Source organism: Colias croceus, chromosome 2 (assembly GCF_905220415.1).
Source record: "Colias croceus chromosome 2, ilColCroc2.1".
In the NCBI taxonomy this organism is placed as follows: Eukaryota; Metazoa; Arthropoda; class Insecta; order Lepidoptera; family Pieridae; genus Colias; species Colias croceus.
Genome location: NC_059538.1, coordinates 2,924,379 through 2,939,343, shown reverse-complemented (window position 1 = coordinate 2,939,343; position 14,965 = coordinate 2,924,379). Strand labels below are relative to the sequence as shown.

The following is a 14,965-nucleotide window of genomic DNA, read 5'->3' as shown; positions in this document are numbered from 1 at the left end:
TACATTAAATGCTCTAGAGACCAATTTAGTTTTTTTTTATTGTACCTTGCAACTCCAACGGAATATAATTTCTTAAAAATACGTTAGGTAACGTTTTTGAACTTAGTTTTTGAAAATTCTTTAGGCACAAGGTTGCGTCATGGCATTACCGTCACGTAATGGAGTAAAGCGATAATAATTTTAGTATCCTGCCAAAGAAGTTTCACTTCTGACACGTGTGATCGGCACACACGATCCTTTTTTCTAATCTTTCACCCAGTTTCTTTTTTCAGTTGTATCTGCATAATATAGTTTTCCGCTACTTTTCCCACAGTAAATAAAATCTTCTGTTTTTATAATTTTCTGTTCGAACTTGGTTCGAACGTCCTTTCGCAAATTATTTCCGTGGTCAACAATAATGAAAAAGTAAAAAAAAAGTTTTAGTGTCAATGTCAAGTGTCAAACATCAAAGTCCGCGAAGTGAAAGGTCCACTGGCAAATAGTCACATCTTCTTGCCATGAAAAAAAAAAAAAAAAAAAAAAAAAGTGAAAGGTCTGTGATCTGTCAAGTGTCAGACTGTCTGTCACTGAACTCGCTGATATAAAAATGTGTGGTATCAGTGGAGGTATTGATAAATAAAATTAAATTCATAACACAAACAGTTAAAGAAAAGTAATGTTTAAGACGAAGAGCTGTTGATAACTTCATAACATGTGAAAACATAGAATGTGTGAGTGGAATATAAACTAAAATGAAGTAATTTTCTCATATTATGTAAATACATCCGTAGCGGTAGAATTTTAGTTTAAAATATTACAATTTTAATAATAAAACAATACAATGAGTGTAACCAAAACATTGATAATAACATTATCTCTCGTACTCGCCTCTCACGCTGTCTTTAAATATTTATATAAAAGGAAACCAAAGAAACGAAAGGAAATCAATGACGTTATAATGTTCTCTAATAAATGTAGCGATCTCAAGCCTAGTAAGTATCTTAAACATCAAACAACCGAAAACATAGAGAGATTACTTCACTACTTGAACCAGCCTAGGCAGAGCTTGGATATTTGCATGTATGTGTTGACTAATACAGATATTACCAATGCAGTGCTAAAGCAACATTATAGAGGCGTTAAAGTTCGTGTTATTGTCGATCCTGATATGGCCTTTACATCTGGATCTACAGTGAAGCGGCTAGAGAAGCAAGGTGTACCCGTGCGCTGGATGAAATCAACAGATATAATGCACAATAAATTCTGTATTATTGATGCTCTTGGAGGCGAGGAACTTACTCCATTTGTAATGACAGGTTCTTTAAATTGGACTACACAAGCGCTATACAGGAATTGGGAAAATCTGTTGATCACGTCACAGAGAGACATTGTGGAGCAATATAGTAAAGAATTTGAGAGGCTCTGGCAGGAATTCAGGCCAATCGTTAGGATTGGAAAATAGTATTGCACTTATCTATAAGTATGTGCACAATTGTCTTATTATCATACTTAAGTGATTAATGATAAGTAAAATATTAGATAAATAGAGACACAAATTATTGATTTTTAAGATATTTTATCAGTTTTTATTTTTGATCTTGTAATAAAAGGCAAATTGCATCTATAAAATTGCTTATCCATATTTGGTTTTGTGTGTAAAAAAATAATAATTTAAATATGTAAAACTTTTCTCTAAATTCTAAATTTTTTTTGTTAATAATTAATAAGCAATATGAATTGTGATATAACAATTAAAAAAATTGTTAATTACATTGAAATTGAGATTAATAAAAGATCTAAGAAAAAAATGTTTAAAACTGTAGTTCTAATAAATATAAACATATTTCTGAGATTGTTTAATAAAACTTTATTGCTTTTTATAACTTTAGTTTTTAATTGATTCCTTTGAATTTTGTTGTACAAAATCAATTACATATTTACATACATAATAATATGGTAAACACTAAACTAATTTATTAATGTAATTTATTATTATATTATAATAAAATTGTAGGAAAGTATATATTACATATTTTTTTAAAGACTACTTGGTGCATCATTAAAAATCGATATCAAAGCCTTCGAAATATTAATTCGCCTTTGATATAGCTTTCGAATTTTAGTCTTTATGTAAACTCAAAAAGTACTGCATGGATTTAGGTACTTACTTTTAAAACTTTGTATCAATATTACTAACAGGGTGGGTCAACATAAATTATAGGCTAATCACAGTTAGTCCAATAGGACTTTGCAATGCGGGCCAAACCGCGGGGCACCGTTAGTAAATAATATAGGTATACCGTAAGATGAACGCAGAGAGTAATTTAATTTAAATTTTCGTGTGTAATAAAAAACGAATCTACTTTTTGCATTTACCTTTTTAGTTGATTGAGATTATGGACTATGGTACATAATATTATTATAAGAATACATAGTACTAAGTGCCCTTACGCACTAGCGGTTAACCGCGCGGTTAGCCGCTTTCCCATTAATATGCAACCGCTAATGATTGCACGCACTATAGGGTGATACTATACGAGCGGTTTTCCCGCCCGGGGGAAACCGCTCGCCAATGCTGCCGCAGCCCATCAAACCACACGGGACGCGGTTTATCGCTGTTTTCTGTTCATTTGAACATCACGAGCGAGCGCCAAGATCCCGCGCCGAATGATGTACGTAGCGGGAAACCACCCGTGTAGTTTAAAGCGCCGGTTATCAGCGGCGGTTTGACACTGAATGCGGCGGTCGAATTTGTCCCGCCTGTGAACCGCGACGGGAAACCGCGCAGTGTAGTATGCAGCCATAGGGCGTATTCAGAAAGAAAGCTTGAAACTTATAAGCGCTTATCGGCACTTGTCATGTTCATATATTTTCCTGCGCGGGTTACCAGCGCTGACAAGTGTCGATAAGCGCTTATAAGTTTCAAGCTTTCTTTCTGAATACGCCAAGTATGCAGCATACAATTACTTTCATATTAAATTGTGACTAGTGCGGTTCAGAAGCGGATTCCCGCGGCGGGAAAACCGCTCGTATAGCATCACCCTAAAGCGGTTGCATATTAAAATGGGAAAGCGGCTAACCCGCGGTTAACCGCTAGTGCGTAAGGGCACTAAGATTCTAACAAAAATTTTCTACATTTTGATAATCCAGATTAATTTAACCGTTCACCCACTCATGCATGATCTATAAATATTCGCGTTAATAATGAGTATAATTTTTTTTTTTTTAAACTGTATAAATTATTTATCCATACATATCCATACATTTATACATTTATCCATACATTTAATTTTGAAAACCATACTTAAAATATTAAAATAAAGCATTCGTTAACGAAAATTCTGAACGCGTTTATTCTAATGTCAGTGTCAACTGTCATTCCAATTGTTCCAAATTTAAAGCTGAACCGTGAACGGTCTCTTCAATCTTAAATAAAAAAGTACCTACCTACTCTGTGTCTTCAATTCATCAACTTTATCACATATTTTCACAATAATTTGTGAATTTGATTATTTTTTTGTCATAAAACTCATATTAATATTAAACTAAACAGTCTTTGAGTCCGCAGAGCAAGTGTTTGAGTCTTATCAAGATTTATATCAGCTGTAATCGTCTTGTGTCAAGTTATGAGCTTGGGTGATAACAGATATCAAAGTCAAAGTTCTATGTTACATATTATTCGATCGTGAAACAAAATAATATTTTAATAATAACTATGGTGTCTGGTTTAGTAGCAGGAAGACTTGCACTTGTCACAGGTAAGCAGCCTTTTTCAATTATTAATAAAAAAAAAATAGTTGTTAAATTAAATAAAAATTCTAAATTTAAAAAATCATGTTGTCATGCTGATTTCTTTATTTTTAAATAATAAATTAGATGACGAAGATAAGATTTTAGTTATATATTTTCCTGATTATTAGTTTTGCTGTTTTAATACCTATTTATCAGTCAAGGAATTTATTTGTTATTGAGTTTATATAACTGACATTATTACTGAGTCTTGAAAGTCAAAGCATGAGTAGTGTTAAACTTGGGTTAAATTTTTTATTTTTAAAACTTTTTTAATTTCAGGTGCGGGTTCAGGAATTGGCAGAGCGGCATGTCAAGTTTTAGCCAGGGAAGGGGCTACAGTGATAGCTGCAGATAGGAATTATGATGCAGCATTGGAAACTATTAAAGCCCATACAGCTCTTGCATCTGGTTCTAGTGGTGAGTTTTTCATAAATAATAAACCCTTTTTTTGTAAACATGGTATTTAAAATGATAATATACAAAAATTTAACATGCAGTTACAAAAGTGACAGACATATGCTGATAACTTGAATAAAAAAAAAAAACTATAAGGTAATGTACCTAATGAATAGCTATACTGTAATGTTACTAAGAATCAATAAGATTCAAGAATCAGTCATTCATGAGTGCAAAGTTTTCTAAACAATACTATTTTCAAATATTTTATCCATCCAATTTCCGAAAGAAATGAGCAGAGAACAAAAAAAATGATGTTTATGACAAGTAGGCCTATAAACATTTGTGTAAATGAAAACAATTCATCAAAAGTTTGGAAAATCCAAAAGTGCACGCCTCATAATCTCATCCTTTACAATAAAATTGATTATTTATAAAGGTGTATATAATATAAGTATGTAGATATTTATGTATATGGTGTAAATAAAGAATATATATAGATATACTAAAATTATGGAGAACAGTCGATATTTTTTTTGTTTATTTAATAACAATTAAACCACATCGAATCAGACCCTGAAAAATGAAAGGGTTCTATTCCTGAGCATACTCAAGCGTAAGAGAAAAAAAAAGACTCGATTAGTTAAGTATTTCGGTCGCTATCGTGTTAACAAGAAAATCCTCCGCACATACAGACACACGGACGTCCAAGACAGAACTTTTTTAAACTGTTTTTTAACTAGTTTAAATAACAAAAATGACATCAAAAATATCATGAATGTTAAAAATAGTGTTTTTTCTTAATATGTGTGTGTATGTATTATCTTACAAGTGCAATGTATGATACATAAAGACATTTTAAATTTGAAAAATCAGATGTTTTGCGCGAAGTGACAGTAGTACCCACCTCAACGCTTCGCTTATGAGGCGTGCAAAATTAAATGTTAAAATATCATTACAGCTATTGGTGACCACTGTGCGGCAGAAGTTGATGTATCAGACTCGAAATCTGTAAAAAATCTAGTCCAAACACTTTCAAAGCAATTCAAAGTGCCACCGAGTATAGTTGTTAACTCGGCAGGCATCACTAGGGATAATTGGATGCTCAAACTGTCAGAAGAGGACTATGATAGCGTACTTAATGTTAATCTGAAGGTATGACAAATTTTGTTTTTTTTAATAGCTTTCTGGCGCAGATTTGCCCCCTTTCATAAACTTAACAAATTATATACTACAACCTTCCTCAAGAGCCACTTTATCTAGATACAAAAAACCTCATCAGAAAATAATAAAAATTGTGCATGGGTTTAAATATTTAAACATACATAGGAACGGACAGACAGCTACAGCGACTTTGTTTTATACTATGTAGTGATTTTGAGTTTTCAGTATACTTTTAAGGACTTTAAATAATGTATTAGGTATTTGTTTATTAATCTTCTTAAATGCCCCTACAGATTATTATCAGTTCATTATAGGTAGTTATGTAATGGTTATGACTTAATTAAATATTTACTATTGGTCACGTCAAGTAAAAGGAACGCTGATGGTTAAGCTGCATTGGCGATTTATCGGTCTATTTGGTGTTATGAAGTGGTATAAGAATAACAAATAGGTAGTTGCGAAGCCACGATTCGCGAGCCTAGATCAAAAATAAAATAATCGGCACATAGCTTACGTGTAAAACTCGATCCATGCGCAAACACACCCCATCACTTTCATCCAGCGTTCTTTTTACGTGACGCGTACTGTACCTACAGTAATTTATCTTAATATATTATCTTAATATCTCAATATATATTATAAAGGCGAAAGTTTGTAAGTATGGATGTATGGATGTATGGATGTTTGTTACCCTTTCACGTAAAAACTACTGAACCGATTACAATGAAATTTTGCACACATATAGAGGGTAACTTGGATTAACACATAGGATAGTTTTTATCCCGAAAATCCCACGGGAACGGGAACTATGCGGGTTTTCCTTTGCAAACGCGGGCGAAGCCGCGGGCGGAAATCTAGTTGTAACATAAATATCTATTTTATTTCAGGGGTCTTTTCTAATAATGCAGGAATTTGCAAAGCTAATGATAGATGCTTCACTGCCAGGGTCTATAGTTAATATCTCTAGTATAGTGGGAAAATATGGTAATATGGGTAAGGATTTTTACTTAATTAAGAATGTTTTCCTTTTAGAATTGTTGTTTTAATATTTACCTCTGTCAAAATTAATTTTCTTTTTTGTTACATTACAAAATGATTACATTATAATTATTTTAGATTTCTTTTGGATATTATTTGTTTATTTATAATACTTAATTGTAAAAAACAATGTAGGAAATGTAGTACAATCTAATAAGGTACAAAAATTGTGCACAATAGGCGGCCTTATTGCTACACAGCAATTTCTGCCAGGCAATCTGGTAGGAAAGGAATGTGAGAAGAATAAGGGAAGCGAAAAAAAAAAATAAATTAAAAAAAATCTGTGAAAAAAATAGATTTTGCTTTGTTATAATATTCAATTATCGTCAATTCAAAAATATAATTTTTTCCTTTCTTTTGGGATGTATAATAAATTATAATTAGTAATAGTTAGTAATCAAGAGCTTATTTTTTAGGTCAAGCAAATTATTCAGCCAGCAAATCTGGTCTGATTGGGATGACAAAGACTGCTTCTAAGGAATTAGGCAAATTTAATATAAGGTAGGTTTATGAAGAACAATAAACAATTTATTTATTAAAATTTATTATATTATAAACTTTTTTCAACAAAAAATATTGATTTTTTGACCTTTGATTGTCAATTGATTTATTCCTAATAAATTAAAATTGGTACTGTAATTTAGCTGTGAAAGCATAATCCCACGAAAAACATTTTCATGTAAAATGTTGCTAAGACGAGCCCATATGACTCGCACTGTCAAAAAGTTATCAGATCTCATGTAGAGCCAAGCTTCTAACACTACACGCCCTAACTCTACAAGGCCTAACTTCACAAACTCTACACCTTAGTCAAAATATGTGGCTTGGCCATTTCGCTACATTCACATCGGCGTAAGGTGAAAAATTAATTCACTGTTCATTACTTTTGTGTTATACAATAGTTCTTGTAGAAACGAACGGCCAAGCCACATATTATTTTGACTAAGGTGTAGAGTTTGTGATTAATATTATATAATACTTATAATTTTTTAAGATACATGAATACCTACTTAGAAAATTCAATGTACTTATCTTCATAAATTTTTCATTTTGCATTTAATTTTATACATGAAATAATATTTTTAATTCATAATTCCCAGAGTCAATGTTATACTGCCCGGCTTTGTGAACACTCCAATAATAGATTCTGTACCAGATAAAGTAAAGGAATCATTATTGAAAATGATGCCTTTGGGAAGATTGGGACAACCAGAAGGTAAGTTTCCCGTCCGATTAGGGCCCTCCTGGCCTCCTCCACTCAAGCGACAGCCCAAGCCGAGGTTCGAGATCCCCGTCAAGGGGGGACGCCCTTGTGCATGTCGCTACCAGGGTGAACCTTCAGTTCACCCCCGCGTCCGCGTTAAAATGTAGAAGCCCTTCTGGCTAACATTGAGAAACACCTTACAAAAAAAAAAAAGGTAAGTTTATAGTTTATTATTTATAGTGCAAACTAGGCACTATGCAATTGAATTTGATATTTGAGTTATAAAGCATTCATATGCTTTTAAATATAAAATTTTAAAGAATAGAAAAAATTAGATCACGAGGCGGAATTCGAACCCGAATCTTCCTCCTTACCGGGACGCGACGCCTGTTCACTAGGCCACCCGTGATTCTTTAAAATACTTTTTATCTGATTGATAAGAAAAAAAAATGTCCGCAAACTTTTGAAAAAAATGATTTTTTGAATGTTACTTTTTGTTTCAGAAATTGCCGAAGTTATAATGTTTTTAAGTTCGGATAAAAGTTCGTTTGTAACTGGTGCTTCCATTGACGTCACTGGGGGATATTAAATTATTTATAATTATTCTAAAATAAGGAAATCACGGAAATCACAGGAAATGGTGTAATAGAAACATAATTGAAATGTTTAATGAATATTTGGGTAACTTGTAAATGGTGCTAGTTTCATAAATGGATATTTTTTATGGATATTTTTTATTTATTTTGTATGAAATTATATTAAACTTGTTTTGTTACAAATATATTTTTTATTTCAATTATTATAAGATAATCACAGAAAGTTGAACTTTTCAGCTAAATCTCTACTTTAAGGTAAGTATTAGCCAATCCTTAAATTAACCCATTGACCACCGAGCGGCCTAATGAGACCACGACACAATAGATTTTCTATTTTGTCTATGATTCCGGGGGCTGAGGCATTAAAGATGTTTTTTTATACATTACCAAAAAACAATATTTTATTATATGCTATAACACCATCATGTGACGATGAGACATATAAATAAGACTAAATTATTTTCTGAAAATAATAGTTACTGGGTTCTTTACATGACAAATTTCAAAACGTTTAAATAAATCCATATTATGTCAACTACTAGAATAAATAAATAAAACAAACAAATACATCAACACAATTTATTTACTCTTCTTAACTTTAGCTTTACTCTTTTTAAGTTCCGCTTTATTCTTCTTTCTCTTATCCTTCATGAATGTCTTGTATTGTGTCTTTCTCTTTTCGTCTATTATTTCTTTATATTTCTTCTTATTATACTTCTGAATCTGTGCGTCTGCTAGAAGCTCGTCGACCATTGTTCTCTTCCTTTCTTTTCTGGTTAACCTTTCATTGACGTGATCTAAAGGTGAGTCCATGATACGACCAACCTAAAAAATTAAAAATGTAAATAATCATGCTGTTTTGTTTTTAATTATTAAATTTGTATTTTTTAGACATTCAGTATCTTGGTATGTGGCTTGTCACATTGTTATTTTTTTTGTTTTAGTTTTTCTTAGTCAAAAATTTATTCAGTTGATACTTAAATATTAAACTAATAACAAATTGTACAATCTATATTAATGTTATAAAGCTGAAGAGTTTGTTTGTTTGAACGCACTAATCTCAGGAACTACTGGTCCAATTTTAAATAATTATTTTGGCGTTAAATAGCCCATTTATCGAGGAAGGCTATATCATCACGCTAAGACCAACAGGAGCGAAGCAATGCGGGTAAAACCACACATGCACAGCTAGTATAAAATAACCAGACTTTTATTATGTCTCTAGTATAAAAAGCTTTATTAATTTATTTATAAAAGAAAGTCAATTGTGAAAAATATGACCAAAGAGTCTACATATCTCACCTGGAAGTATTTAGGCAGGACTTCCATATCATTCTTCTTGTAGAAACGTTTTGGATCCAACGCAGACCTCATCTTCAATAATCTGAGGTCATTCTTCAGTTCTGTTGTTATCTCAGGAGCGGGCATGTTAAACCAGCCTGGACCCTTGGTCTTCAATCTTTCTTGCTGTTAAATTAAAAACACATACTTATTGCTATGAACAGAATATAAGCTAAAACTAACAATGATGAAGTTGATTTCAGAAGGATGTTACAAACAAGTTAGTATACAATTTTTATTTACTTATTATATAGGATTACATATTCAAATTTGGGAAAGTCTAAGAGCCTGGATAATAATGCTATATACATTGGAATATTTATATTGAACTAGTGGTCCGCCCCGGCTTCGCCCGTTGTACATATTTCGCAATAAAAGGTAGCCTATGTCCTTTCTCGGGTATCAAAATATCTCCATACCAAATTTCATGCAAATTCGTTCAGTAGTTTAGGCGTGATTCAGTAACAGACAGACAGACAGAGTTACTTTCGCATTTATAATATTAGTATGGATTTGATAGATTATTTTACATACCTTCCTAAGTGACCTCAACTTCTTTTCACTAACATTATACTTTGGTAGTGAATGTTCTTTTTCAATACCAGGCTGAAGAACCGACTTCTTCATCTCTTTTTCAACATCTACAGAACCAATTTTTGACTTAAGCTTTCCTGTCTCTTTGTCCAATTGATCGAATTGAAATAAAACCGGTTTTGTCTTTTTTACCGCTAGTAGAGAATTTGTCCACATCATGTCATTGAAGAAATCATCAAATAATTGATCAATTTTCAAATTTTTAAGCTTTATTTCGATAGCTTCTTCTCTTGCAACTTGCTCGTCTAATTCTGCTTTCTTCTTATCAAATAAATCTAAAATGGCTTCAGTCTTCTTTTCTTTATCTGAAATATATTGATTTTGTTAAATAATCCCGCAAAAGATAGTAATTTCAAAGTAAATAAAAATATGTAACCTATGAAAAGTATTTCATCTTTTTTCAGTAACTCCGATTTGTCTTGAAGGTCTTCATCGCCCACGGTATCCACAATAAAATCCATTATGCCTTGTCCTAAATATTTACGTACAACGTTGTAAAAACTACATTAGCTTTATAAATAAAAATATGAACATGTGCGATAGTCTATAATTTCTATTTTCTAGTGTATCAACGGTGACAGCCGACAGGAAATTGACAAAATATGTCAAAACTCAAATGCCATTTTAAATGTCATTTGTGATTTTCGTTCAGGAACTAAAAATTTATACTTTCAGAAGATACATTACCAAAACAGCTAAGGTTTGTACAATACAATATTATAATAATCACAGAACAGTAAGAACATAATAGAAGTGCTATAATGTCATAATTAGTATGAAAACCAGTGTCGCCAAACCCACACATTTAAACCGATAGTTATACAGTACACTACAAGTAAACTATGCCTTTGATTGGACAGCTTAATTTGAGTAAAAACTGACTTAGGTTATAAATTCAGCATTTAATATGTACCTTAACGAACCAAGTTACGGTTTATTTTAGTAAAACATCCCTAGGTATATTAGCTGTTTTGTTTCTCTTTGCTCAGAAATTCCAAATTCGAAAACATTCAGCTATTCCACAACAGAGGGCGTTGGTTTTCAATACATATAACTTTGAACCTCTACACATAAAGATAAGGTTGAAATTTGTGTCACTCTAAATTAATGACATTAACTTGACATTAACCTGATGCTATGCTCTAAGGGATGTCAGCCTTGTTATCGATAATTCACAAATAAATATATTTTTGTGCATTTTTTTTTCTTTCTATTATATGAGTATAGGATAATGTGTCACATTTTGGAGTATGTTTATTACTACTAAGTACGTCTTTTCATATTATTATATTTAAATAAAAAACGGAATAGAATAGTATAAATCTATATTTACAAAACAAACAGAAAATATGCATTATTTTAAATCTTGGAACTGCCGTAGGTTTGATGTATCGGTGGCCTTTGTTAGACTGCTTATTGCTGTTCGGCATCCAGTTAACTCGTCACGTTGCATTTATTATCCATTTCTCTTTTAAATTAGGCTCTTTCGAATCTATAAAGAAAAAGGGGCAAATGAAAGCTAAGGAAAAATAGAATAAAATTTAATATTTATAATGTTTGTCTTTTCTAAAGTATCGATACTGTCGATATGCGCCACATGCATCACTAATCCGACATTCGTTTGTTTATTGCAATAATATTCCAGAAAGTCTTGTTTGCTGTTCAATCTATATTAGTACTTATTTCTTATTGCTTAAGGTTCATTTTGACTTAATATTTTTATAATTTTTTGACAAATTACGACAAGCGAAGTTGTAACATAAAATATATTACTTAAAATAAATTAAAATAAGACTTGCCGATGGTATGAAATGCCTCGATTGCTGAAATTATTTCGTCTGCTATCATTTTTCCACTCTAATACCGAACAACACGCTCTAAATAATGAATAAATATGGAAATAAGGTTTGACAGCTGACAACCGACTCGAATATTTTTCTGCGCACAACTGAGAGCGAGTTAGGTGATCTTACCTTACTGACACGTGGGCCACGCCCACATCGCACTTCTATTATGTTCTATACTGTTCTGTGATTATAATATATCTGTTACAGTCAAAACCCTGAACCAGTCAATAACGTTATTGACCGGTAAAATCAGTTAATAAGGATATTGACTAAGGGCGTCGGTTAATATCCTTATTAACTGATTTTATTTCATTAAACCAGTTAATAACGTTATTGACTAAGAGCATCGGTCAATATCCTTATTAACTGATTTTAAGTCGAGACATCTAGTCAATATAGGTTTTAACCGACGTGCCCAGTCAAAACTCATAAAAAGTTAAGGACGTTAGTGAAATTATACTAGAAAATCATTTAAAAAGGTTCATAAAACTTTTTAAAGTGCAATATTTAAGAGTTTTATGTTTTATTATAAATTCGGGGTATTGTTTGTAAACTGCAACCGCGCGAGAATACGTGCCCCAAAATATTTTTGAAGATGGCAATTGTGTTTTAATAACAACTAGGTTTCCGCCCGCAGCTTCGCCCGCGCAGTCAAAGAAAAACCGCATAGTTCCCGTTCCCGTGGGATTTCCGGGATTGCGTTAGTTTCTGATTTGATGGAGTGACCTGCAGGTGTACTTCGAAGACTGCTACTGGATCTAATAGACGAGTAGAGCTAGAAATGCCGAGTTTGGGCTCGTTTTGTTAGTTATGTCGAGACCTTACCTCCGGACTTGATGGAGTGACCTGCAGGTGTACTTCGAAGACTGCTACTGGAACTATTATATGAGTAGAGCTAGGTGTGACGAGTTTGGGCTCGTTTTGTTAGTTATGTTGAGACCTTACCTCCGGACTTGATGGAGTGACCTGCAGGTGTACTTCGAAGACTGCTACTGGAACTAATAGACGAGTAGAGCTAGGTGTGCCGAGTTTGGGCTCGTTTTGTTAGTTATGTCGAGTCCTTACCTCCGGACTTGATGGAATGACCTGCAGGTGTACTTCGAAGACTGCTACTGGAACTAATAGACGAGTAGAGCTAGGTGTGCCGAGTTTGGGCTTGTTTTGTTAGTTACGTTGAAACCTTACCTCCTGACTTGATGGAGTGACTTGCAGGTGTACTTCGAAGACTGCTACTGGGACAAATAGACGAGTAGAGAAAGGTGTGCCGAGTTTGGGCTCGTTTTGTTAGTAATGTTGAGACCTTACTAGACTTGATGGAGTGACCTGCAGGTGTACTTCGAAGACTGCTACTGGAACTATTATACGAGTAGAGCTAGGTGTGCCGAGTTTAGGCTCGTTTTGTTAGTACCTGCTGGTCACTCCATCAAGTCCGGAGGTAAGGTCTCAACATAACTAACAAAACGAGCCCAAACTCGGCACACCTAGCTTTACTCGTATAATAGTTCCAGTAGCAGTCTTCGAAGTACACCTGCAGGTCATTCCATCAATTCCAGAGGTAAGGTCTCAACGTAACTAACAAAACGAGCCCAAACTCAGCACACATAGCTCTACTCGTCTATTAGTTCCAGTTACAGTCTTCGAAGTAAACCTGCAGGTCACTCCAACAAGTCCGGAGGTAAGGTCTCAACGTAACTAACAAAACGAGCCCAAACTCGGCACACCTTGCTCTACTCGTCTATTAGTTCCAGTAGCAGTCTTCGAAGTACACCTGCAGGTCACTCCATCAAGTCAGGAGGTAAGGTCTCAACGTAACTAACAAAACGAGCCCAAACTCGGCACACCTAGCTCTACTCGTCTATTAGTTCCAGTAGCAGTCTTCGAAGTACACCTGCAGGTCACTCCATCAAGTCAGAAACTAACGCAATCCCGGAAATCCCACGGGAACGGGAACTATGCGGTTTGTCTTTGACTGCGCGGGCGAAGCTGCGGGTGGAAACCTAGTTGTTATCAAAACACAATTGCCATCTTCAAAAATATTTTGGGGCACGTATTCTCGCGTGGTTGCAGTTTACAAACAATACCCCGAATTAATTAATAAAACATACCTAAAACTCTTAAATATTGCACTTTAAAAAGTTTTATGAACCTTTTTAAATGATTTTCTAGTATAATTTCACTAACGTCCTTAACTTTTTATGAGTTTTGACTGGGCACGTCGGTTAAAACCTATATTGACTAGATGTCTCGACTTAAAATCAGTTAATAAGGATATTGACCGATGCCCTTAGTCAATAACGTTATTAACTGGTTTAATCAGATAAAATCAGTTAATAAGGATATTAACCGACGCCCTTAGTCAATATCCTTATTAACTGATTTTACCGGTCAATAACGTTATTGACTGGTTCAGGGTTTTGACTGTAACATATCTATCGAAAACAGACCTTCACTGAGTGGGTGTACTATGCTGAATATCAATAAAACCACATAGACTTATAACTTATTACATTGAGAGTATCTGCTTAAAAGTTAAAATATATAAAAAAAACTATTCACTAAATGCTAACTAATATATGCATATCGATGAAGACTCGCTATACGGTATATGTACATATTCCAAAATAGCATTTATCCGTGTTGTCTAATGATGTCGAACTAACACGGCAACTAACACGACTGCAGCTGTAAACACACGAACATAGAAAACGAATTCTGTTATCATGTTGTACCTACATTAATTTATAACGCATCACTTTTTTATTGAAAACCTATTTTGTAATGTATGAAAATAAGAATAAATAATTATCCTTTTTAGCTCTCGCGTTGATACATAACCTAGATCGCCTAAACTATTTTCATCTGAACATTTTGTGTACATTCAGTATATTGGAAAGTTCATGAAATACTTAACGTATACGTATAGGCTTCGTATAGGTAGGTATGTGAAGTGTCTGTTTTAGACTCATAATATTATCTAATATAATGGTGCTTTTAAGAAAAAAAAGGAAGTACGA

The 14,965-nt window shown here is 33.3% G+C and overlaps 3 protein-coding genes across 3 annotated transcripts; 2 read left to right on the top strand and 1 right to left on the bottom strand.

The window, feature by feature from the left end:
* The first annotated feature begins 568 nt into the window (after window positions 1-568).
* On the top strand, window positions 569-1,630 carry LOC123703656 (mitochondrial cardiolipin hydrolase-like). Its single transcript, XM_045651736.1, has one exon. It carries the CDS (start codon window positions 821-823, stop codon window positions 1,439-1,441), a length of 621 nt encoding a protein of 206 aa, XP_045507692.1. The 5' UTR covers window positions 569-820; the 3' UTR covers window positions 1,442-1,630.
* A 1,887-nt stretch (window positions 1,631-3,517) lies between these two features.
* LOC123703650 (estradiol 17-beta-dehydrogenase 8) lies at window positions 3,518-8,264 on the top strand. Its single transcript, XM_045651728.1, has 7 exons — window positions 3,518-3,737; window positions 4,051-4,188; window positions 5,129-5,322; window positions 6,219-6,324; window positions 6,786-6,870; window positions 7,470-7,585; window positions 8,077-8,264. Exons 1-7 carry the CDS (start codon window positions 3,695-3,697, stop codon window positions 8,160-8,162), a joined length of 768 nt encoding a protein of 255 aa, XP_045507684.1. The 5' UTR covers window positions 3,518-3,694; the 3' UTR covers window positions 8,163-8,264.
* Window positions 8,265-8,734: 470 nt separating this feature from the next.
* LOC123702294 (deoxynucleotidyltransferase terminal-interacting protein 2) lies at window positions 8,735-10,684 on the bottom strand. Its single transcript, XM_045650010.1, has 4 exons — window positions 10,481-10,684; window positions 10,045-10,409; window positions 9,472-9,636; window positions 8,735-8,994 (listed from the first exon to the last, which is right to left on the bottom strand). The coding sequence occupies exons 1-4, from the start codon at window positions 10,563-10,565 to the stop codon at window positions 8,749-8,751; spliced, it is 861 nt and encodes a 286-aa protein (XP_045505966.1). The 5' UTR covers window positions 10,566-10,684; the 3' UTR covers window positions 8,735-8,748.
* Between the last annotated feature and the right edge of the window lie 4,281 nt (window positions 10,685-14,965).